General features: G+C 44.0%; 1 protein-coding gene across 1 annotated transcript in view; it reads right to left on the reverse strand.

Moving 5' to 3' along the window:
* The window catches only part of TSPEAR (thrombospondin type laminin G domain and EAR repeats), a 184613-nt gene that overhangs the window by 97755 nt on the left and 59202 nt on the right, over positions 1 to 27656 (reverse strand). The window contains exons 4-6 of the mRNA XM_040357413.1: positions 16562 to 16652; positions 11894 to 12056; positions 9483 to 9614 (exon numbers count right to left, since the gene is read on the reverse strand). Coding sequence (XP_040213347.1) covers positions 9483 to 9614; positions 11894 to 12056; positions 16562 to 16652 — 386 coding nt within the window. The remainder of the gene's footprint in view (positions 1 to 9482; positions 9615 to 11893; positions 12057 to 16561; positions 16653 to 27656) is intronic.

Consider the following 27656-nt stretch of genomic DNA (forward strand, 5'->3'; position numbering starts at 1 on the left):
GCCAAAGAGGTGCATATGGAGATCATACAAAGATCTTAAAACACCCATAAGACCCTTTCTCAAGCTTTCTCAACCATGGTGAAAGTGAAACTAATTTTTAATAGTAAACCATATTTGTCAAATAAAAGTTACAAAACTACCTGACTCTAGAATGGATGCCATCATCACATAGATGTTATTCATTATTGGAAAAATAACGATCAAGACACAAACACTACTGGCCCTTTCTAACAAGCAAAAAAGCATACAGTCACCAGATAATAGAGGGAGTTGCACTTAACCCAATGTACTAACTTTAGCTGTGCTGATTTTCTAACCAGACTTTTTAATGTATTAATTCAGGTAAAATTGTTTATCAAACACATTAATGGGTCAATTATCTAACACCTAAGTATAAATGTAGAAGTCCAGGTTTGGGAACAATATTGACCCGTAGGAGCTACGAATCTTTTGTTCCTTGGCCTTCTTTGGGAAATATTATTAGATGGACTTCTGGTTCTAATGGCCGAAACATCACAATTCTGTCTGTGTAATGATTGTTGGAATAGGTTACATAAATATGGAGCAAGTAACTTCATATTTGCTTTATATGACTTGTTTGGTAGACCATCCATTTCAGGGGTTATAGCTATGAGTAAAGCTACAATAGCATTTTCTGGTAGAGGCAAGTCTGCTTTGAAAATTGCCCAATTTCAATCCTAGTATAAAGCAAAAAAAAATGATTTATTTTCAGCACCAGAATTATTATAATAATGACATAGTCCTTTTGCCTTTTATTTTCATCCTAGCCAATGCTATGTTGTGGAGCATAATCAGGTCTATCAGTGTTAATCTGCTTTCAGAACAAAATGTTTTCCCTCAAAAATTCAGATTTTTTTCAGCTTTACTGAAAGTATGGCAAGCTGTTTTAAACAAAAGCTCTAATCTCTTTTTTCTCCTGGTTATTGTAACAAAAACATTAACCTTTAGATGTTCAATACTATGATTATGTTAAGCATTTCTGTAAGTAATAAAGAAATCTTTCAATTTCTTTTCTTTGCAATAGCAAGTAAGCTTTTGAACATAATACGATTTTCATTAAGACTGACAGCAACAAATTTTATGCGCCTTAAGATATACAGACACTTCTTATCCATTAGCACAGATTTTGCAGTAGGCAGTTTACAAAAAAAATGTAATATAAAATAAGGATGCAGGATATGTTACATGTGCACTCGATACACTAAAAAATGCTTTAAATCTGAAGCCTAATGTATATGAAGCAGTGGTCTAAAGTATGTACTCTCATTCATAGCCAAGACAGAGTTTTCTCCTGACATTGAAGGTCCTCTCTGTATACAATGTATAACATTTTTGCAGTTATTACTATAGTAGTGAGTCAGTAATTGCAGGGCCTGTAATGCGATAATGGAATAATGCTATCCAACAAAATCACTGTAGACATTGTATTTGTGATCTATGGGCTTAGATAATGCAGGCCAATGATAACAATCCAAAATATAGCTGTCTAATAGGGATGAGCTTTATGTTCAGGTCGGACATGAGTTTGACTTGAACATTGGCTGTTCGCCCGTTCACCGAACAGCAAACAATTTGTGGTGTCCGTGGAAAATTCGAAAAGCCGCGGGAACACCCTTTAAAAGTCTATAGGAGAAATCTAAAGTGCTAATTTTAAAGGTTAATATGCAAGTTATTGTCATAAAAAGTGTTTGGGGACCTGGGTTCTGCCCCAGGGGACATGTATCAGTGCAAAAAAAACTTTTAAAAACGACTGTTTTTTCGGGAGCAGTGATTTTAATAATGCTTAAAGTAAAACAATGAAAGTGAAATATTCCTTTAAATTTCGTACCTGGGGGGTGTCTATAGTAGTATGCCTGTAAAGCCTGTAAAGTAGAGCATGTTTCTCGTCTGTGCACAAAATGACATTTCTAAAGGAAAAAAAGTCATTTAAAACTACTTGCGGCTATAATGAATTGTCGGGTCCCGGCAATACAGATAAACGTAATTGAAAGTCATTGAAAAATAAGAAATAAATGCGTGGGGGTCCCCTTAAATTCCATTACCAGGCCCTACAGGTAAGAGAGTGCTTTTCAAACTGAAGCTACCGAGATGTAGGTTAGTTGGTTGTTAAGGTAATCGAGTTTGTAACAATTGTGGACAAGCTGACATTTAAAAGGCCTTATGATGCCTTAAACACAGGCCATTCATCATGCATTAGAACCAAGGACACTAAAATCTGTTCCAGGCAAGAAAAAGGTGTCTGATCTTCAGAAGCAACAGACATCATGAACACACAGTAACTGAAGTTAAGAAGCTTTTAAGCATATTGTTACTGTGTATAGACCATAGTTTCTATTTATTTGCTAGGCATCTTGCTATAGATATCTGCCAGTCTTGTACTGTATTCTTAATATTGTAATAGTTTTGTATGTACAGCATTTTTGTATAGTAAAAGCACATTTACATACTGCAGAGGTCTCAGCTTCCTTGTTTATATCACAAGGTAATCTTGTTAGATAGTTGCAAGCAAAACACAGAGTCATCACCATCTTGTGAGTGTGTGGTTATACTGTTGTGTGCACAAGGTGGAATAGTCACTACAGGGGTTTTCATGGGAGACAAGCACCCTAAAATCCTAGGACTTCACTACCTATATGGACTGTGTTTTTGCTTAATTTAAATCTTGCATGCAAGCATTTTTATTTTTGTTAACAATTTTTAGCACTATAAGTGAATGTAAGTTGACACTGTTAACCTGTGTGGTTCCCCCCAAAAATCCATACCCTTATCCGAGCACGCAACCTGACAGGCCGCAGGAAAAGAGGGATTGCCTCATCCCCACAACCCTTGCCCGGTGGTTGTGGAGGTCTGCGAGTGGGGGGCTTATCGGAATCTGGAAGCCCCCTGGAAGCCCCCTTTAACAAAGGGGAACTCCAGATCCCGGCCCCCCATGTGAATTGGTACATTGTACCCCTACTATTTCACAAAAAAAGTGTCAAAATGTTAAAACGCCAGGAGACGGCTTGGGACAAGTCCTTTATTAAAAATAAAAAAAATAAAAAACGATTTCAGCGATGTACTTCATATTCCTATCGCACACTTTCCTGGATGAGCTCTTGGATTCGGGTGCTGTAGCAACAACCAGCTGGATACTGGTACAAGTTACAGTAAAGATATTTGCCAGCAGACCATGGAACGACGTAAATAGCGCCCAAGCGAATGATTTATTGCATGATCACAACACAAAGAAAGTGCAAAGTTTCCGAGCCATGCACGCGCGAACTGTCTGACAGCTATTTTATAACCAAGGGCGGGGCCACCCGTGACGACCCCTGTTGCGTCAGAGGGGGCAGGGTCACCCGTCCACGTCACGAGTGGCCCTGCCCTCAGTTATAAAAGAGCTGTCAGATGGCTCGCGCGTCATTCGTCCGGGAGCCTCCGTGGAGGCAGGATCGTGTGCGTCATATTCTCACTAGAGATCATCGCTGGAGATCAAGAATGGATTACAACGCTGGAGATCAAGACTGGATTACATCGCTGGAATCATTGTTTTTATTTTTATTTTTTTAATAAAGGACTTGTCCCAAGCCGTCTCCTGTCGTTTTTAACATTTCGACACTTTATTTGCGAAATGGTAGGGGTACCCCTTACCAATTTACATGGGGGGGCCGGGATTCCAGATTCCCATAAGCCCCCTGCCCGCAAGGGTTGTGGGGATGAGGCCCTTGTTCCCATCAACATAGGGACATCCTCCCCATGTTGAGGGCATGTGGCATGGTACGGTTCAGAAGGGGGGGCTCCCTCTCGCTGGATTTTTGGGGGGAATCCCATGCCATTTTTTTCAATGACTTTCAATTACTTTTATCTGTATTGGTGGGGCCCCTAAAATGCATTATAGCCATGAGTAGTTTTAAATTCCTTTTTTTCCTTTAGAAATGCCATTTTGTGCAGAGACTGTTATAAATACGGGAAACATGCGCTACTTTACAGGCATACTATAGACACCCCCCAGGTACGAAATTTAAAGGAATATTTCACTTTCATTGTTTCACTTTAAGCATTATTAAAATCATTGCTCATGAATAAACGTCCGTTTTTAAAACTTTTTTTGCATTGATACATGTCCCCTGGGGCAGGACCCGGGTCCCCAAACACTTTTTATGACAATAATTTGCATATTAACCTTTAAAATGAGCACTTTTGATTTTTCATGTTCGTGTGCCATAGACTTTAACGGTGTTTGTGCATTCAAACAAATTTTTTGCCTGTTCGCATGTTCTGCTGTGAACCGAACCGGGGGGTGTCCGGCTCATTCCTACTGTCTAACAGATTAGCCTGCTAATAGCCTGAACCTCAATTAATATGCTGGCTTCCTCACAGCTTTACTGTATGGTGTCCTGCAATAAATTACAAAGTGAGCCATGGCAAGATCAACTGCAGAATGCCTACAGTTGATTTCCCCTTGAAATGGTATAGCATTGTCTGCAAATCTGTTGTAGTCTTTTACTATCAGTTTGTTATCAACCACAGTTCTTATGGTTTGAGGTCACAATATAATTTAAAATATTATTATATTATTGAAAACAAATTATGCATGTATTGGTTACATTAATTGCAACCCAGCAGTTAGGACTAAAAAGTTCTAGCTAAGAGCCCCTATAAACCTCTGAGGTGTTCTTTTAGGATAGTGGGGCTGCACTTTAGCTCTGAAGGTTTTACTAAACCTTTTTGTTGTAGAAGCCAAACTCTGGGTTACAGGGCGCATCTCATAGAATAAGGACATGCAGAAGAGGGGTTTCTAAATGTATAAAGTAACAACTTTACAAGTTTAAATAATTTCTGCACCCCCAGATTTCAGTGGCGCCCCCTAGGCTGCTTTGAATGCTGTACAGAGCTAAGTGCTCCTCCTCCTCTCCATCCTGCTTATCACTTTGCTGCTAAACTTCCTCCTAGACTCGAGGGCAGGGACATTGCTAACACTGCTGTCCAGGACACTTGCACTCTATCTAAAGACAATTGCCCTAGGTGCCAAAGCCGCCCACTGGTCATGCTTCCTTGCACACTACATCTGAACTAGAAAGGCAGAGCTGGGAATGTGGTGTATATTTTAAAAAAATGTGCTGGCTGCGGCCTGATAGATCTATGCTGGATGTCATGAAGAGGAGGGGCAGAGGTGAGAATTGTGGATAAGGGGTGCTGTAGACGGGGACCATAGGTGATCTGTGGATGGGGATGCAGAGGTGAGAAGTGGACAGGGACACAAAAGTCAGATGTGTATGGGGACCAAGAGGTAAGATGTGGATGAGGATGCATAGGTGAAAAGGTAATGGGGGAGTGTAGAGGTGAACTGTGGATGGAAGATGCAGAGGTGAGCTGTGGATGAGGATGCAGAGGTGATCTGTTGATGGGGACGCAGTGGTGAGCTATCGATGGGGACGCAGATTTGATATGTGGACGGGGACGCAGAAGAGAGATGTGAATGGAGAGTGTATAAGTGAACTGTGGATGGGAGGTGCAGAGGTGAGCTGTGGATGAGGATGCAGAGGTGATCTGTCGATGGGGACGGAGTGGTGATCTGTCGACGGGGACGTAGAGGTGAGATGTGGATGGGGACGCAAGGGTGAGATATGAATGGAGAGTATATAAGTGAACTGTGGATGGGAGGTGCACAGGTGAGCTGTGGACGGGAATGCAGAGGTGAGCTGTGGATGTGGATAGCACACAGATTGCAGTAGGACCAGGTAATGTTTAGCAATGTTTATGTCTTTGAGGAATCAGGTTGCACCCAATGTCCCTGACCCTCCAGTCAAACCCACTTTTTTCCCCCTTTCCAAAGGTTACCATCCATGTAGGAGGTGCAAAGTATGTGTGTATAATTGCATCAAAAAGAAGTCCGTCAGTTTCAGATCTACGGTCACTGGGGTTGAATTCCCTATGAAGCAATTCTCCACATGCGCCACCAAGTATGTTGTGTACCTCCTCACCTGCCCTTGTGGAAAACAGTACGTTGGTCGCACCATACGGAACTTTTCCACAAGGGCAGGTGAACATATTGCCAAAATCCTTAAGGGTTATCCAAAACACACAGTGCCGAGACATTATTTGGAACAACATAATAAAAAAGTGGAAGGGACTATGTTCCAAATCATTGACCACTTTGTCCCCCACTGGCGAGGTGAACCCGGCACTCGCGGTGTATCTAAACTAGAAGTTTTCTGGATCTACCAGCTCAAGAGTTACACGCCCCATGGTCTTAATGTAGAATGGGATGTGAACTCGTTCATTAACCAGTCCCAATAATATTAACAGTCTGGTTCCCCCCTGTTTCCCCTTTGTTTTTGAATGAATTATTCTGACTTAGGGTCTTTTAATATACATATATATTTTTTCTGTATACCATGATGTTCATCTGTTCATTTGAGGATTTGTTCATTTGATACAGCTCACTTGTGGCCCAACATGCATACACCAGCCCTGGCCCTTTAAGATGTGGGAGGCTTTGAGGACAGATGAACTGTCCAGCCATTAGTCTCTTCCCACAAGGTTTAATGTATTTGTTCCACAGCTAATGGGTTAAAGCTACTGCGCTAACCCATTTACACCAGTGAACCCTGCAGGGACGCATCAGATGGAGCGCATTGCGTCATTACGCCTCGACGTTCGGTGACACGCACGCCACGGTCACATGACGCTAGCGCTTCCGTCGTTGCCGCCCCCCGTGGTGACGAGTTATGGGACGGGCAGCATTGGTGCTGTGTCCCGAGATCCGATTCGACGGTGGGTGCGAGGCGGTGTTACCCATTCCCACTACCTCACATTGGACAGAGGGGAACACGTGGGACAGGAGGAGGTGACGCTAGACGGATACCCCTCTGTGATTGGTTAAGCCATCGCGTTCCCATGGTCACACTTCCGGTGTGTGGAACGCAGGAAGAGGGGAAACCATAGGCTGTGAAACGCACGCTAGACGGGAGCGGTGTGGCAGGTGGGGACCACAGGTAAGCAATCATGGGGGCTATTTATATGCGCAGGGAATGCTGGAGTCCAGTTCCATGCCCCAGTAGATGTCTGTGAGGACGAAACCGGTCGGGTTTATTGGACTCCAAGCATTACCACTGCGCAATTGACTCCCTACCACTTGATCTGCTGTGGTTACTTAGCGTGCTGTGTGGAATTTTTTATCTTTTTGGGGTTTTTTATGTACCCATTTGTACTTGTTGGGACTTTCCTTACTGTGTAATATTTCATTTTTCGAGATTTTAAATTACATTTTTTACACTATGAGGAGGTGTTCTCTTCCTTTTTTTTTTCATCCCCTCTGAAACCTGGAGTTCATCCTCCACACCATCCCATTGTAAATTCCTAAGGTCAGCGTTACCAGTCTCCCTTTGGGATCCATCTGGAGCATCACAACAGGGATTTCCATCCTCATTGGTGCCGTTGGAGGGCGTCTAGCCCATACAAGCCTTGAAGACCTACCCACCGTACGGTGAGATGTGGGTCAACGGTAGCTGGTAAGAGTATTATATTCTTCTATTTTGCCAAGGAATGTCCATTTGAAGATGTGTTGTTTCCAACTGAAGGGACTATCTGCATACATCTATGAGATATAAAGAACCACCCTTATATGTACATGGGACTATTCACATTGTGTTAATTACATTTTGTTTATATCTGTAGCCATATAGATTCATAAGAATTGGTTGTTTTGTTCACCACTGCAATCAAGCACATTCATATTTAGCCTTGAGTGATTTGTTTGCATAACTCTAAGCATTTATGATCTTTTTCACTGTGTGTTAACGCTGAAGATCTAGCACTATTTCTCAGCGTGACCACCACCCACCTACAGGTTTACCTGGTGGGTATTTTTATTCACAGGTTGGCGCTACATTTTTCTTTTCTCACTTTTAAACATTTATCCACTGGTATGTTGGCTGCCTGACCACCATTTATTATTCACTGATTCCAATTTGTTTAGCGCAATATATTTGCTTTTATTTTTAATGTTTAGCACACTTTACATGTTTCTGTTGTTGTAAAAATATACTGTTTTAGCAGCTTTTTACTGTTTTTTAGTTTGGAAAGCAAGCCCCTTACTTTTTTCACTGTACCCCCAGATCAGACAGGCTTGATCTGGCCCTAATTTCCTTTGTGCCTGATAGGAATAGACTGCTGATTCAACCTGACCCCTCTGGCAAAGCACCTTGTCCCCATGTTGATGAGGATAAGAGCCTCTTCCCCACAACCCTGGCAGGGTGGTTGTGGAGGTCTGTTGGCAGGGGGATTGTCGAAAGCTGGAAGCAGTTTTAAACAATAATGGAGCCCCCAGATACTGGTTACCCCTATCTGAATGAGTAAGGGATACAAAGTACCCCAACGCATTCACAAAAAAAGTAAGCATTAAAAAAGCACAGTAACACTTTTAAGTCCATAAACAAGAAGAAAAAAAAAGTTCATTGGATGTAAATCCATGTGACATCTTGTCTATATTTGGTCAATGACTTCACCTGGGAAACACCGCCCTATTGTTTACTTTTAGCAGTCATTCAGCATTAGCAAGCAGGGAGGGGAATGTATTATGTTGGTGGGATTTTTATATTTAGAGTATCATTCATCATGACTGACGTGGAAGTGATTGACAATGGATTTACGTTTTTTTAATTCAAGGATATGTCAAAAAGCAAAAAAGTATCAGTTTGTTTATGTACTGTTTTTTTCTATGGAGAGAACTCAAAGCTTAAAGGCATAGTTAAATTTTATAAAAACTTCCTATGCAGGTAAGGAGGGGGGCTGTATATAAAAACAAACTGAGCAGCTATGACCAAAGTTTAATAACGTCCTTAGGTGTAGGCTACTTACATCTCCTTAAGTCTGACTAAAATCTCCCAGAGATCAGATCATCCCATCCTGCCTTGTTTCTAGGGTGTTGCTTACCCCCACCATCACAGGAGTAAGCTATTTTTCTGATTCAAACCCCTTCATATGCCCTTTCTCTCCCCCTGACACAGTAGCTCTGCGCTCAGCCTTTAATAGCTCGCTTTTGTGATGTTGGGGGTGTAAGTAAGAGCTAGTAGTCTCTCAGCAATGTCCTGGGCAGTGCGGGATGATACAATCTCTATGAGTTTTCAGTCATGATTCAGGAGGTTTGTAAACAGCCTACACCTATAGCAAGGGCATTATTCAACTTTGGTCAAAGGTGCTCAGGACCCCCCGTAAAACCATTTATTTTTTTAAAGGTGAACTATACCTTTAAATACAACCTGGACTTAGGATTCAGAGTCCTTCACAGGCACAAGCAAAATAATTTAAAGCAATATAGTAATATTAGCAACACAATAATGTCAATGTTGGTGGACTTGACAGGTTTGCTTTAAGTTCCAATGACTTTTGTTTTCCTCTGTTGTATAATATTTTTCCTGTGATCCCAGAAAAGTAGCTTGGGAAAAAGAACCATAGATTAACCAACCCAGAATTCTTACTTTCAAGCACTGGGATCCACTTGATACCATTACAGAGGAAGAGACCTTTCAGCGATGTATCCATCCAGAACTGGGACATTTCACTGCTAGAACAGGGAGGCTGAGGGCCTAATGTTACTTTCATATCAGCTTCTGGAAACAAGAAAAAAGAAAGGCACATTAATGAAACGTTAAAGCTAAAGATGATACTACAACTGTGAGAATAAACATGATAGATTTCAAGCAGAGGCTTAAAGGGGTTGTAAAGGTTTGTTTTTTATTTTCTAAATGGGTTCCTTTAAGCTAGTTCATTGTTGGTTCACTTACCTTTTCCTTCAATTTCCCTTCTAAATGTTTTTTTTCTTTGTCTGAATTTCTCACTTCCTGTTTCTCCTCAGTAAGCTTTCCACCATCATCCAAGCGGTGGAAAGTCAGTCAGAACAGCTTATTGAACAGCGTACTGAGGAGGAACAGGAAGTGAGAAAATCACAAAGAAAACAAAGAAAAAAAACATTTAGAAGGGAAATCGAAGGAAAAGGTTAGTGAACAAACAATGCACTAGCTTAATCACTTAAGAACCGGACCAAAATGCAGCTAAAGGACCAGGCCCCTTTTTGCGATTCGGCACTGCGTCGCTTTAACTTACAATTGCGCGGTCGTGCGACGTAGCTCCCAAACAAAATTGGCGTCATTTTTTCCCCCACAAATAGAGCTTTCTTTTGGTGGTATTTGATCACCTCTGCGGTTTTTATTTTTTTCGCTATAAACAAAAATAGAGCGACAATTTTGAAAAAAATGCAATATGTTTTACTTTTTGCTATAATAAAAATCCCCCAAAAATATATAAAAAAACATTTTTTTTCCTCAGTTTAGGCCGATACGTATTTTTCTACCTATTTTTGGTAAAATAAAAAAAACAATAAGCGTTTATCGATTGGTTTGTGCAAAATTTATAGCGTTTACAAAATAGGGGATAGTTTTATTGCATTTTTATTTTTTATTTTTTTATTACTAATGGCGCGATCAGCGATTTTTTTCATGACTGCGACATTATGGCGGACACTTCGGACAATTTTGACACATTTTTGGGAACATTGTCATTTTCACAGCAAAAAAATGCATTTAAAATGCATTGTTTACTGTGAAAATGACAGTTGCAGTTTGGGAGTTAACCACATGGGGCGCTGATGGGGTTATGTGTGACCTAATCTGTGTTTCTAACTGTAGGGGGTGTGGCTGTAGGTGTGACATCATCGATTGTGATTCCCTATATAAGGGAACACACGATCGATGATGCCGCCACAGTGAAGAACGGGGAAGCTGTGTTTACACACAGCTCTCCCCGTTCTTCAGCTCCGGGGACCGATCGCGGGACTCCAGCGGCAATCAGGTCCGTGAGTCCCGCGTCCGTGGTCACGGTGCTTCGGACCGGCATTATACAATCACGTACAGGTATGTGATTGTGCCCAGCCGTGCCATTCTGCCGACGTATATAGGCGTTAGGCGGTCCTTAAAGCGGTGGTTCACCCTCCATAACAACATTTTAGCATAAAATTAGGCATAGTAGCGCGAGCTACAGTATGCCTGTATTTATTTTTTTAGCCCCGTACTCACTGTGCAATTGTATATTGAAGATTCCGACTCCCCGCGGGGAATGGGCGTTCCTATCCAGAGGGAAGGTGATTGACGGCCGGCTCTGGCACGTCACACTCCCCGAAAACAGCCGGAGTAGGTCTCGGCTCTTCACGGCGCTATACGGCGCCTGCGCACAGACTATGCGCAGGCGCCGTGAAGAGCCAAGTCCTATTTCGTCTATTTCCGGAGAAGCGTGACGTGCCAGAGCCGGCCGTCAATCACCTTCCCTCTGGATAGGAACGCCCATTCCCCGCGGGGAGTCGGAATCTTCAATATACGATTGCACAGTGAGTACGGGGCTAAAAAAATAAATACAGGCATACTGTAGCTCGTGCTACTATGCCTAATTTTATGCTAGAGGAAAAAAAAAATTTTTATAGGGTGAACCCCCGCTTTAAGTGGTTAAAGGAACCTATTTAGAAAATCAAAACCTTTGCAACCTCTTTAAGCACTGTTTGAACACTAGAGCAAAATCCAAACTGCTGCTTGTTGTGACTAGTCCTTTATTCGTTTTAAAGATGGAATATAATTAATGTAGTATGTACAAATTTGCTTAAATATTCACAAAATCAATAATCAGACTACCAGTTTCATGGTACAATTATAAATGTCTCTTTATCTACCCTATAATGTATGTTCTTTCCTTAATAATGCATCACCAGAGGCTTTTTTATTAACTGTAGTTAATAATGATGAGACATGGGATAGCTGCCAATGTTCTTCTTCCTAACTACTATTCATTTGCTTTTTACCTACCTAATTCCTGCATATATTACATTTGTGATAAGTGCACTAACCATAAGGGTACATTAGTTGTAGTTCATTGTTATCATCGGTCCTAAGCGGCAGCTCTTTCAGCACTCCAGGGATGGACAGCTCTGATATCCTCGGTTTGGCATTAGGGCATATTGTAGATGTTGCATCAGATCCTGGCAGAAGGACAAGCTGTCTCAACAAGCCCTGGAAATAAAAATACAGTCCCTTCAGCATCATGTTCTTTAAAAGCGTAGCTATATTCACTAGGAATACATTCAAAACTTCACAGAGAGCCTTCACAAAGTTTAAAAATAGACATATAATGCGATAGAACTGCACAGCCTTCCTGGCTTGCCACCTAATTTGGATCTGAAACTATAGATCTGATTCAATCTTTGACCCTGTTTTATGTTCAATGAACCTTCGTGGTAATCTGAAGGTATTTTAAAATGATATCTTCAGAGGGCTTAAAATCTGAGTCTGCAGGTAGCATTTAACTAGACTAGATAAAACTATAAAAATTCCTTCCAAAGTAGTGTCTGTAAAAATGAAAGGAAGTTTAATTTAGATACAAATAATGGGCTAGATTCAGGTAGGGGCGCGCATAGTTACGGCGGTGCAGCGTATCGCATTTACGCTACGCCGCCGCAACTTACAGGAGCAAGTGCAGTATTCACAAAGCACTTGCTCCGTAAGTTGCGGCGGCGTAGCGTAAATGGGGCCAGCGTAAGAGCGTGTAATTCAAATGTGGAAGGGAGGTGTGTTTTATGTTAATCTATGATGACCTGACGTGATTGACGTTTTGTACATGCGCCGTCCGTGTACATATCCCAGTGTGTATTGCTCCCAAGTACGCTGCAACGACGTATTGGTTTCAACGTGAACGTAAATTACGTCCAGCCCTATTCGGGAACGACTTACGCAAACAACGTAAAAAATTAAAATTTCGAGACGGGAACGACGTCCATACTTAACATTGGCTGCGCCTCCTAATAGCAGGAGTAACCTTACGCCGAAAAAGCCAAACGTAAACGACGTAAAAAAATTGCGCCGGGCGTACGTACGTTTGTGAATCGGCGTATCTAGGTCATTTGCATATTCTACGCCGAAAACAACGGAAGCGCCCCTAGCGGGCAGCATAAAAATGCACACAATTATACGCCGCCGCATTCAAGTTACGTCGGCGGAGGAAGCCTATTTTTTCGACGGATCTGCCTTGGAGAATTGGCGTAAAGATACGCCGGCGCAGATTTGAAATTACGGCGGTGTATCTGGAGATACGCCGCCGTATCTGCTACCTGAATCTAGCCCAATGTTTATTTCTGAACTACTCGAATATGAACCTCAAAAAGACAGGATGTCAATAATAAATAAATATTTTTACATTACAATAAAAAACCTTAAAGAGTTCTAACCCTCCCCCACTTAATCCTACATTTTGAATTTGGCTGACATTTGGCTAATGTTGCACATTGAATAGCCTTTAATAATGGTTATCTAGAAAAACGAAAGAAATAGGGACTTTAATTTGCTTTCTGAAATGGAAGAATAAAATTCCCTGAAAATTGCTTAATAAGGGGGTGCCGATACTAAGGATTTGCATGAGTACTTGAATTCGCGCAAATGCTCGAATACTGTACCTGAAATCGATACCTTTGCGGTGCGATTTGAGCCCATACAAAATGAATGGGCTCAAATTGCTCTGCAAAGAATTGCTTGTGATTTGAACAGGGATGCGTTGCGATTCCTGTCTGAATCACGTGAAGTTTCCCGCACCACTCCTGTGTGAGCCCAGTATCTGTAATGAAGTAATATAGTAAGATAGGGAAGCACATTTAAGGGCAGCAATGGGCAGTTTACAGTTTATTAAAAAATGGTTATAACAACTCACATGTTAAAAGTACATGTCTCGCATATCAAATCCAAATCTGCACGGTCATAGTGTCCCCATCCCGTGGGACCCAACAATAATGAAAGGCACAGCTGCTTGTGGCGCTCACAGGGTTGGAGGGGATGGTGGAAGTTCTGGTACCCCTGTAAACCAGCTTGGAGTGCACATGTGGGTATAGGGCGAAGGGGCAGCCCTCTGCAGCAACCGGCTATGCGCTCAAAGCTTGCAAGCTCCTTCTGCAGGCCTATACATCTCCTCCAGCCTGTGAGCACTGCAAGCAGCCGTGGTGTTGCACCATTGGCAGGTCCCACAGGACGGTCAAACTATAACCATGCAGATTTGGATTTGACATGTGATGTGTTATCTCTAAAAGCGATGGACTGCAATTGAAGATCCATGGTGTGCTGGCAAATATATGTATTGATCTGTGATAGATCTAGTGTTCAGCTGGCAACTGCTACAGATGAGCCTGTGATACAGGAATGTGCGCAATGAGAATATAGACAAGACTGTTTCAAGGGCTGATCTCCTTGTGCGCCAATATTTCCCATTATCCTTGTCATAGTGACTTCAGCCTGGGTTCACACTGATGCGGCATGGGAACCGCATGTGATTCTCACAGGAATTGCACCGCATTCCTGTTTAAATCACATGTGATTCTGTGCAGTGCAATTTGAGCCCATTCATTTTGTATGGGCTCAAATTGCACTGCACAGTATTGGTAATTGGTATCAGTGAGTACTTAAGTTTAAGTATCGGTACCGTATTTTTCGGACTATAAGGCGCACTTAAAATCCTTTCATTTTCTCAAAAATCGACAGTGCGCCTTATAATGCGGTGCGCTTTATGTATGGTTGTATTGAGCATTACAGACATACATGATAGGTTTACAGCATCCACTTACATGTAAATAGTAGAGATCCGGCATGTAGATCATTGAAATAGTCTCTACTGTAACGTCCTTCCGCACCAGATGTAAGCTGTAAAATTCTCCTATGCCCCTCTATGTCGAACCGTCCGTATAGCAGTGAAACTAGCTGGTACGGTGACACTGTTGAAAGCGAGGCATGGGGCGCAGCGTGAGCCACAGTGACGTCACTGGAATGCGACGGCATTTCGGAGCTGGCGCTTGCGTGTGACAGAGGTGTGTGCATTCATTCATTAATTTTCTATATCCCCGCATGCGCCTTATAACCTGGTGCGCCTTATGTATGGAAAAAAACCTGTTATTAGGCGCTCAACGATAGTGCGCGTTATAACCCTTATAGTCTGAAAAATACGGTACTTGTACTTGAAAAATTAATATGGAGTTTTCCTCTTCAATCTCTAAGGCCCTTTACACACGATCAGTCCAAACTGATGAAAACGGACTGAAGTTCAGTTTCATCGGTCCAAACCGACCGTGTGTGGGCCCCATCAGTCAGTAATCCTTCGGTCCAGAAATTTAGAACTTGCTTTAAAATTGGACCGATGGACGCCTGACCGATAGGTCAAAACCGATGGTTAGTACGCAAAAGCATGGGTTCCAAACCCAGGCATGCTCAGAATCAAGTCGACGCATGCTTGGAAGCATCGAACTTCATTTTTCTCTGCACGTCGTTGTGTTTTACGTCACCGCGTTGGACTCGATCGGTTTTTGAACTGATGGTGTGTAGGCACAGCAGACCATCAGTCAGCTTCATCGGTTAACCAATGAAACTGAACTTCAGTCCCTTTTCATCAGTTTGGACTGATCGTGTGTACAGGGCCTAACAGTCTCCACTCCTCTGGGATTGCCCCTTCAGTCAAAAGAGCATTTGAGAGGTTAGGTACTGATGTTGGTCGAAAAGGCTCAGCTCACAATCAGTGTTCCATTTCCTTCAAAAGATGTTTAACAATACTGAAGTCATTGCACGGGCCTGATTTTATGCTTAAGGGCATAGTCATGCTGGGACAGGAAATTTATTTTACCATACTGTTGCCATGAGGCTGGAAGTAAATAGTTGTCTAAAATGTCTTTGTATGTGGTAACTTTAACATTACCAGGCAGTACCCATCAATAGAAACACTTTAACTTACTACTAGGAGGGTTCTTATACAGACTTTTGCCCATATAGTCTAGTAAAGTACCAGGAATACAAGCACTTTCCTACTATAAAATCTGAGGCTTTAAAGTGATTGTAAAGTCTTGTTTTTTTTCCCTCTAAAATCAACAAACATGTTATACTTACCTGCTCTGTTGCAGTGGTTTTGCACAGAGAAGCCCGGATCTTCCTCTTACCCGGTCCCTCTTTTGTGCTCCTGGCCCCTCCCTCCTGTTCAGTGCCCCCACAGCAAGCAGCTTGCTATGGGGGCACCCACGAAGAGCCACAGCTCCCTGTGTCCATTCCGACACGGATCCCCGACCCGGCCGCATTCCCTCTTTTCGATGAATGGCTAGCTGAATTTTATTGACAGCAGTAGGAGCCAATGGTGACGCTGCTGTGCCTCAGCCAATCAGGAAGTTGAATCTGGATGGCTTAGACACTTGTGGACATTGCTGGACAGAGAGGGATCGTGTCAGGGAGGCTGAGGGGCGGCTGCTGCACACAGAAGGCTTTTTATCTTAATGCGTAGAATACATTAAGATAAACCTTCTGACTTTACAACCCCTTTAAGTGACCACCAAAACATCCTGGAGGGTCATCTAAAACATCCAGTTGCATTTTTTTATTTAATTTAAATTTTTTGCTAATGAGTTTAGTGGGCATCACAGAATTACACCTCTTTAATTTTGGGCCTATAGTTACATCAATGACCATTAATTAACCTAACTTGCCAAATTTAGATCAATACTTACAGAGAAAAATCCTTTTCGCCGTCTTCTGTTTCCAACATAAATCCATGATTTGGTGGTGCTTAAGGATGCTGGAAATGGTTTGTTGAGAACACTGAACAGAAGCAAAAATATTGGACTTTAATTGTATCCTGTTAGTAATTTCATACATTTACTATGAAAGTTTCTTTACACTGAACTTTACGTTACATTACTAAAAATAAACTTCATAATATAGAACAACATAATATATTCAAGATAGGATTACATGCCGTTTTATCATTTAATAGAAACAAAGGCCCGGATTCACAAAGCACTTACGCCGACGTATCTCCAGATACGCCGCGTACGTGTGAGTATGCGCTGTCATATCTATGCGCCGTGCCTATATACTGAGATATACGCCTGAAAATAGGCTTCTTCCGACCAACGTAACTTTCCTACGCCGGCGTATCATGGGCGCATATTTACGCTGGGCGCATTTGCCGCTCCCATTGATTTTCTATGCACATATGCAAATGAGGGAGATACGCCGATTCACGAACGTAGTTGCGCCCGGCGCATAATATACGCGGTTTGCGTAAGTCGTACGTCCGGCGTAAGTTAAAGCATATAGGAGGTGTAACTCATGCAAAGGTATGGACCAGGGAACAGACCCGTCGTATTTTATGTCATTTACGTAGTACGTGAATAGGGCTGGGCGTAGGTTACGTTCACGTCGTAGGCAGTGATCCGTCGTATCTTAGGGAGTAGTTCCGACGTGATTCTGCGCATGCGCACTGGGATGCGTCCACGGGACGGCCCATGCGCCGTTCGTTTTAGGTACTTCTATGACGCTTGGCCCATCATTTGCATGGGGTCACGCCTTTTATTAGCATGGCTCACGCTCACTTCCTCTCACGCTGGCTTACGCCGAGTAAACCCAGTGTATCTTTAACAGCGAGTGGGAGCGAGTGCTTTGTGAATCCAGTGCTTGCCTCTGTGCGCTGCGCCGGCATAGCGTAAAAGAGATACGCTACGGCGGCATAAATATGCGCCGATGTATGTGAGTCCGGGCCAAATAATCCATAATAAAACAAAGGTTGCCTGTGAACAGCATTCTTCGTATCGTACGCTCAACAATCTTCTGGGGACACCTATTTAAATTCTATTGGGGACACCTATGGATGCGTTTTTGAACACATAACAGAGGGGACTTAATTTCAGGCTAATTTTAATTGTTTGTGCAGAAAACACCTTTCCAATTTACATAAGTACTGTGGGCCAGATTCTCATACATTAGCGCTGCTCCTGGGCAGCGTAATGTATGAGCTCTACGTTACACCGCCGCAGGTCTACAGGTTTAAATCCTGATTCTCAGAACACTTACCTGTAAACTTGCGGTGGTGTATCGTTAGATTGCTCGGCGCAAGCCCGCCCAATTCAAATGGGGCGGGCACCATTTAAATTAGGCGCGCTCCCGCGCCGAGCGTACTGCGCATGCTCTGTCGGGTAAATTACCCGACGTGCATTGCGCTAAATGACGTCGCCCCAACGTCATTTGCCTAGATGTATACGTAAATGGCGTCCAGCGCCATTCACGGACGTCTTACGCAAACGACGTAATTTTGTTTCAATTCGACGCGGGAACGACGGCCATAGTTAACATTGGTTGCCCCTGCTAATAGCAGGGGCAACCTTATGCGTCGGGTACGCTACGCAAACGACGTTAATTCGCTGCGTCGACCTCGCGTATGTTCGGGAATCGCCGTACTTACCTCATTTGCATAGACGACGGGGAAAAGCGACGATGCGACACCTAGCGGCGGGAAAAAAAATTACTTTTAAGATCTGACAGCGTAACAGCCTCACGCTTGTCAGATCTAATGGGTACCTATGCGCAACTAATTCTAAGAATCAGTCGCATAGATACCCGGGGCCAGATGAGGAGTTACGACGGCGCTAATGGTGTTGCGCCATCGTAACGCCTTCGAGAATCTGGCCCTGTGTTTTTACTGCAAAAATAATATGCATGGCCCTTTTAAAAGAAAAAAATAAACATTCATAAACCTGAGCAAAGTCAGGTCCAAGCTCAACATTTACAGGAAAAGTTGAAATTTGCATTTAACTTTAACTGCCTAATTCTTTTGATTTACATATCGTTTGAAGATGTTTGATGTAAAGATATCATTGTCACACCCCCCTCCTTACAATTTGTACAATATGTATAAAATATTTGTTGAATTGTCAGGATCATCAGGAGCCTGCTAGTCAGGTTTATGAAGAAAGTAAACTTCTAGAATATATACATAAATAAGTTAAACCGCAAACCACAAATTTAGTTAGTAACTAGAAACAGTGAACACAAAAATGTTATAAATGTTATATTGCCATCTGATGTGATAAACCTCACTGTTAGGGACAGAATCTCAGAGTCTGATTTTCAGCAGATCTACTAATGTCGATGGTGGCATTAAACTTCCAAGAATCCGCAGGCTGTGACCCTTAGGTTAGGAAGTTGGGAACCAAAGTACAAGGGTAGGAGGCATGGTGAATGGGTAAATATCCTAAATTGCCAAGAGCAAAGGCTGTACATTTTAAATGTGCAGACAGTGCGCTGGGTCAGGGTAGGGAAACAATTAGGCCTCATGCACACTATATTTTTTACATCTGTTTCTAGGAGCATTAGACGTTTTTTCCCTGCCTCTTTATGTTAGCCTATGTGTTCATGCACACTTAGGGCCAGATTCAGCATTGAATTACGCCGGCTTATCTATAGATACGCCGCGTAAATTCAAAGCTGCGCCGGCGTATCTTTTTTCTGTATTCAGAAAGCAAGATACGCCGACATTAGCCTAAGATCCGACTGGCGTAAGTCTCTTACACCGTCGTATCTTAGGGTGCATATTTCCGCTGGCCGCTAGGTGGCGCTTCAGTCATTTTCAGCGTAGAATACGCAAATGACCTAGATTCACAAATTTACATACGCCCGGCGCTATTTTTTTACGTAGTTTACGTTAGGCTTTTTCGGCGTAAGGTTACTCCTGCTATTAGGAGGCGCACGCAATGTTAAGTATGGCCGTCGTTCCTGCGTCGAAATTAGATTTTTTTACGTAGTTTGCGTAAGTCGTTCGCGAATAGGGCTGGACGTAATTTACGTTCATGTCGAAACCAATGACGTCCTTGCGGCGTACTTTGGAGCAATGCACACTGGGAAATTCCACGGACGGCGCATGCACCGTTCGGGAAAAACGTCAATCACGTCGGGTCACCAAGAATTAGCATAAAACACGCCCCCTCATCCACATTTGAATTACGCGCGCTTACGCCGGCCCCATTTACGCTATGCCACCGTAACTTAGAAGGCAAGTGCTTTGTGAATACAGCACTTGCCTCTAACTTACGGCGGCGTAGCGTAAATACGATATGCTGCGCCGCCGTAACTATGCGCGCCCCTACCTGAATCTAGCCTTTAGGCTTTTAGCAGTATTTAGTGGTAGGAGCTTTTAGAGTCAGGAAAAAAAATCCGTGCATTCAGGAGCAGAAGAGTTTGGGCAGAAAAAACACTTGACAGTATTCAGTGGCGGCTGGTGAAGTTTTAGGATGGGGGGGCGCCAGAACCCGCCCTTCCTTTTTGACCCCTCCCACTTCCCATAAGCCCCACCCCTTATAGAATACTCACTCCGTCATCTGTATTCCACTTGCTTCCACCCATAGTGTCAGGAGTATACAGCCCCAGCATTGCAGCACAGAGTATACAGCCCCAGCATCGCAGCACAGAGTATACAGCCCCAGCATTGCAGCACAGAGTATACAGCCCCAGCATTGCAGCACAGAGTATACAGCCCCAGCATTGCAGCACAGAGTATACAGCCCCAGCATCGCAGCACAGAGTATACAGCCCCAGCATCACAGCACAGAGTATACAGCCCCAGCGTCACAGCACAGAGTATACAGCCCCAGCATTGCAGCACAGAGTATACAGCCCCAGCATTGCAGCACAGAGTATACAGCCCCAGCATTGCAGCACAGAGTATACAGCCCCAGCATCACAGCACAGAGTATACAGCCCCAGCGTCACAGCACAGAGTATACAGCCCCAGCATTGCAGCACAGAGTATACAGCCCCAGCATCGTAGCACAGAGTATACAGCCCCAGCGTCACAGCACAGAGTATACAGCCCCAGCATTGCAGCACAGAGTATACAGCCCCAGCATCGTAGCACAGAGTATACAGCCCCAGCGTCACAGCACAGAGTATACAGCCCCAGCATCGCAGCACAGAGTATACAGCCCCAGCATCGCAGCACAGAGTATACAGCCCCAGCGTCACAGCACAGAGTATACAGCCCCAGCATTGCAGCACAGAGTATACAGCCCCAGCATCGTAGCACAGAGTATACAGCCCCAGCGTCACAGCACAGAGTATACAGCCCCAGCATTGCAGCACAGAGTATACAGCCCCAGCATCGCAGCACAGAGTATACAGCCCCAGCATCGCAGCACAGAGTATACAGCCCCAGCATCACAGCACAGAGTATACAGCCCCAGCATTGCAGCACAGAGTATACAGCCCCAGCATTGTAGCACAGAGTATACAGCCCCAGCGTCACAGCACAGAGTATACAGCCCCAGCATCGCAGCACAGAGTATACAGCCCCAGCATCGCAGCACAGAGTATACAGCCCCAGCATCGCAGCACAGAGTATACAGCCCCAGCATCACAGCACAGAGTATACAGCCCCAGCATCGCAGCACAGAGTATACAGCCCCAGCATCGCAGCACAGAGTACAGGCATACCCCGCTTTAAGTACACTCACTTTACATACACTCGCGAGTAAGGACATACCCGTGAGTGTATGTAAAATGCCTTACAAGTACTTTACAGACATTTTGCAGCTGCAGTAGAAGGAGCTGAAGCTCAGAGAGCATACCCCGCTCTGTTCCAGTGTGCCCCTGACACCCCCACTGCAGCTCCTGACACCCCCACTACAGCTCCTGACACCCCCACTACACCCTAGAAGTGAAAAAAGCTATTGTTTCACTTTAAGTACATTTTCATTTTACATACATGCTCTGGTCCCATTGTGTACTTAAAAGTGGGGTATGCCTGTATAAAGCCCCAGCATCGCAGCACAGAGTATACAGCCCCAGCATCGCAGCACAGAGTATACAGCCCCAGCATCGCAGCACAGAGTATACAGCCCCAGCATCGCAGGACAGAGTATACAGCCCCAGCATCACAGCACAGTACATATTACACCCACCTGTACATATTACTCCCCTCCCTGTACATATTACCCCCTCCTTAACATATTACCCCCTGCAAATGTTACCCCTTATCCCTGTACATATTACACCCACCTGTACATATTACACCCACCTGTACATATTACCCCCCCCCTGTACATATTACACCCTCCTGTGCATATTAACCCCCCTGTACATATTACCCCCCTTCCATGTACATATTTCACCCTCCTGTGCATATTAACCCCCCTGTACATATTAACCCCAACATGTACATATTACACCCTCCTGTGCATATTAACCCCCCCAGAACATATTAACCCCCCCGTACATATTACCCCGTCCCCCCTGTAAATATTAACCCCCTGTACATATTACCCCCTCCTGTGCATATTAACCCCCCTGTACATATTACCCCCCCAACATGTACATATTACACCCTCCTGTGCATATTAACCCCCCTGTACATATTACCCCGTCCCCCTGTACATATTACCCCATCCCCCCTGTACATATTACCCCGTCCCCCCTGTACATATTACCCCGTCCCCCCTGTACATATTACCCCGTCCCCCCTGTACATATTAACCCCCCTGTACATATTACCCCATCCCCCCTGTACATATTACCCCATCCCCCTGTACATATTACCCCCCCTCCATGTACATATTACACCCTCCTGAGCATATTAACCCGCCCTGTACATATTAACCTCCCCTGTACATATTACCCCACCAACATGTACATATTACACCCTCCTGTGCATATTAACCCCCCCGTACATATTAACCCCCCCTGTACATATTACCCCCCCAACCAACATGTACATATTACCCCCCGTACATATTCAACCCTTCTGTGCATATTAACCCCCCCCTGTACATATTAACCCCCCAACATGTACATATTACACCCTCCTGTGCATATTAACCCCCCCAGAACATATTAACCCCCCCCGTACATATTACCCCGTCCCCCCTGTAAATATTAACCCCCTGTACATATTACCCCCTCCTGTGCATATTAACCCCCCTGTACATATTACCCCCCCAACATGTACATATTACACCCTCCTGTGCATATTAACCCCCCCTGTACATATTAACCCCCCAACATGTACATATTACACCCTCCTGTGCATATTAACCCCCCCTGTACATATTAACCCCCCAACATGTACATATTACACCCTCCTGTGCATATTAACCCCCCCAGAACATATTAACCCCCCCGTACATATTACCCTGTCCCCCCTGTAAATATTAACACCCTGTACATATTACCCCCTCCTGTGCATATTAACCCCCCTGTACATATTACCCCCCCCCCCCCAACATGTACATATTACACCCTCCTGTGCATATTAACCCCCCTGTACATATTACCCCGTCCCCCCTGTACATATTACCCCGTCCCCCTGGACATATTACCCCGTCCCCCTGTACATATTACCCCGTCCCCCCTGTACATATTACCCCATCCCCCTGTACATATTACCCCCCTCCATGTACATATTACACCCTCATGTGCATATTAACCCGCCCTGTACATATTAACCTCTCCTGTACATATTACCCTGTCCCCCCCTGTACATATTACCCCCCCAACATGTACATATTACACCCTCCTGTGCATATTAACCCCCCCGTACATATTAACCCCCCCTGTACATATTACCCCCCCAACCAACATGTACATATTACCCCCCCAACATGTACATATTACACCCTCCTTTGCATATTAACCCCCCCCCCCTGTACATATTAACCCCCCAACATGTACATATTACACCCTCCTGTGCATATTAACCCCCCCAGAACATATTAACCCCCCCATACATATTACCCCGTCCCCCCTGTAAATATTAACCCCCTGTACATATTACCCCCTCCTGTGCATATTAACCCCCCTGTACATATTACCCCCCCCAACATGTACATATTACATCCTCCTGTGCATATTAACCCCCCTGTACATCTTATCCCCCCCCCCCCAACATGTACATATTACACCCTCCTGTGCATATTAACCCCCCTGTACATATTCCCCCCCCCCCCCCAACATGTACATACACCCTCCTGTGCATATTAACCCCCCTGTACATATTACCCCGTCCCCCCTGTACATATTAACCCCTCCTGTGCATATTAACCCCCCCCTGTACATATTAACCCCTCTCTGTATGTAGTACACCCTCCCTGTACACAATACCCCCTCTTGCTCACATTTACCCCCCTTCCTTTTACACATCTCTTCATGTATTGCATCCTCCGTGTACACATTGCCATCTTGTTCCTGCACTTGTCCACCATCTCCAAATATATGCCTGGTAGGGGTTAAAGCAGATGCTGGAGTCTCTCCTCACATTCTTGAGATCGCTAATCTGCTGACCTGTCAGTTCCTCGGAGTACACAGGACAGCAGAGCTGAGAAAAGTCACATGGCATAAGTCCCTGAAGTCAAGCCAGAGCACTGCAGGCTTCGCAGAGAGAGGTCTGAATCATCTTACCTGGTGGCAGTCACAGCGCGAGAGATGTCCACCTGGAGCACGCCTGTGAAGGAGCTGGAGGACAGGGAGGAGGTAAGCCAGGAGGAGGAAGTGATGCTCCGTACTGCCATAGCGAGTGACGCTACTGCTCTCCACAACAGCAGTGAGCCGGAAACCGGAAGTGACGCGGCAGTGGCCGCAAAAAGCACCACCCAGTCTTCTTCAGTCCTCAGACTCCCCACCAATCAAAAAATAGAAAAGGAGGCCACATACCAATCAGTGAGGAGTGGGAGTGTTTGCGGGCGCAGTGCTTGCGCCCCGAACCCTCCCTTAACAAGGGCAAATCAGCTTCCCAGCTTGCAATCAGCTGATTGCAAGCTGGGAAGCTTCCCATAGACCGCCGCATGTCCGGCGCCTGGTCACTCTTAGGCCCCATACTCACGAGCAAACATGTCTGCTGAAACTGGCCCGCAGGCCAGTTTCAGCAGACATGTTTGGTCGTGTGTGGGCGCGAGCGGGCCGAATTCCAGCAAACATTTGCCCGCCGGGCCTTTTCCCATCGGACAAATATTCCTGGACTTGTTTTAAAACAGTCCGCTGGAATCCTGCCCGCTCGGACATGTACGGTCGTCAGTACAGACCTACCGTACATGTCCAGGCGCCCGCCGTCCCTCGCATGCGTCGAATGACTTTGACGCATGCGTGGAAGCATTTTAAAGGCGGGCCGCCCACGTCGCCGCGTCATTGTCGCGGCGACACCGCGTCATCGACGCGGCGACACCGCGGACACGCCCCGCGTATTGTTTACGCGCGGACTTCTGTACGATGGTGTGTACAACCATCGTACAGAAGCCCTCTGGCAGACATGTATGGTGAAAACGGTCCGACGGACCGCTTTCACCATACATGTTTGGTCGTGAGTACCCGGCCTTAAAGTGACATTTTTTTTTTTTTTCAGAATTTTTTTTTTTTTTCAGATTTTTTTTTTTTTTTTTTTACAGCTTGGGGGGGCGGCGCCCGAGCGCCCCCTATGGACGGGCCGCCACTGACAGTATTAAAAGCTGCTACAAGCTACTAACAGCACTTAAACGCTATTGCTTGAGCATTTATTAATTAAATTGGCCAGAATACATACCCATATTTTTCGCTCCATAAGATGCACTTTCCCCCCCCCCAAAAATGGGGAGAAATGCCTGTGCGTTTTATGGAGCGAATATTAAACAGCCCCCCTCCCGTTGCCGCCGCCATGTCACAATACAGGGCGGCCGTCTGCTGCTAGTGCCGGGCGATCTCCTGTCACTCAAAGAAGACAGAAAACAGAGCAGCCCCAGCGGCCAAATGGAGTACTACCGCTCGGGCTGCTCTGTCTTCTGAGTGACAGGTGGCCAGGCGACTGTGATTACGTCCTCGCCAGTCGCCAGGCACAGAACAGGCTGCATTTAACGGATTGGACACAGGTAAGGCTGCAAGTGAGGCTGAATTTAATGGGCACAAATCAGGCTGCATTTTATGGGAACAAATCAGGCTGCATTTTATGGGCACAAGTCAGGCTGCATTTTATGGGCACGAGTCAGGCTGCATTTTGTGGGTACAAGTCAGGCTGCATTTTGTGGGTACAAGTCAGGCTTCATTTTATAAGACTGGTAAGGCTGCATTTATTTGGCACAGGTCAGGCTGCATTTCATGGGCACTGGTAAATATTTTGGTACACCATTTGGTTTCAGAATATCTTTTTTTCTTGTTTTTCTCTTCTAAAACCTAGGTGCATCCTATGGTCAGGTGCGTCTTATAGAGCGAAAAATACGGTAATTTAACACCAAAGAGCTAGACGCCGGTAAAAGCTTCTGAAAGCCTGTTAAATCTTTGGACACTTTACAAGCATCAGGCATGTTTTCTGCAAAAATGCTGCTGGCTTCTAGAACAAAATCATTCTGTGTGCATAAGGCCTTACATTCAGCAGGATGGAAAGCATGACAAAACACCAATAAAACAAAGGTGTGAGCAAACACAGCTAGACATTATACAAAAATCTCTGTAGTTGCGCATGTTTAGTTCTCTAAAAAATTTAAATGTTGAACCAATATACTTGTAAGGGGCAACTACAAATGCCCTGTATTAACCTCACCTTTCTCACACTGTAATTAATACTTTTTTGGATGTTACATATACAATCACTGTATAAGCAATAATTGATATTATATTTCTTCAGAATGTGATTTTAATGCTATCTTATGTGTTGCTTTATCTGTGTGTTACATTAAAGGCCTTGAGGAAACAGGGTCACCCATGAAATGCGTAGGCCATATTTATGATACAACTGACCAGGATCTACACACCCTGGACCAAAGATACAGTAAAACTGTAATTTGTAGCAAACTGTGATTTATTGTTTTAAAGTATTCCATCCAAGGATGGTAAATAAAACTTTTTCTATGTTGTTTAAAGCTATGGTAAAGTTTATTAATTCCTCTCAACCCCACTGAGGCACATTTAAAGTCCCACCCTACTTTTTACCTTTTTGAATGTTCTGAGTGTAAGTTAGATAAAGGATCAGAGCCCCAATATGTAGGACATACAAGGGCATGAATAACAATTTGAGGACTATAGGATCTTTTTGAATGGTGACCTTCCCTTTTTCAAAAAACAGCCAATTGAAAAAGTCTCAGAAAGTCTTAAAGGGTCACTAAAGGAAAAACATTTTTTTGCTGAAATGACTGTTTACAGGGTATAGAGACATAAAAGTTAACTGATTCCTTTTACAAATAGATAAAAAAACAATCATATAATGTGCCTGCAGTTTAGTTTCACTTTTAAACTGGTTTCATGTTCCTGTGAACTAGAGAGACACACAAAACAAAAACAAACAAATCCAGGGCAGTGTTTTGTTTTTAAAATGAATCTGATTGGTTCTGTTAAGTTTTAGACACACAGTAATGACAGCTTAGACCATCGTGAAAAAAGCTCCCAGTACGATGGTTATAAGGAAATGGACAACCAGGAAGTGTGGAGATCAGAGCAGTTTTACAGCAACATCAAAGCAAAAACGAGCAATGAGGACATGAAACCAGTACTACAGTAAGGTAAAGGAAGCTATTTAGCTAAAAAAAAAAAATATTCCTTTAGTGATCCTTTAAACAGTTGAAGACTTTAAATAATTTATCAGACAAGAACTGTGTATGGAGATCTTAGCTGATAATGCTTCAATGAGCAGTGCAAGGCAACAGATCATAAGATTGAAAACCTCTTTCTGTATGTGCATGCAAATAAGATTATTATCTTGTTTTATTATTTGCTCTTTATGTGAATTTTGCTAAGAAAAAGGTTCTCCTGACTGGCATTTAGCAAATGAGCATGCCAACTTCTTATGTGCGCTGGTCATTTATGAGGTGACCCCTCATCAGG

Source organism: Rana temporaria, chromosome 6, assembly GCF_905171775.1.
Source record: "Rana temporaria chromosome 6, aRanTem1.1, whole genome shotgun sequence".
NCBI classification, from domain to species: domain Eukaryota; kingdom Metazoa; phylum Chordata; class Amphibia; order Anura; family Ranidae; genus Rana; species Rana temporaria.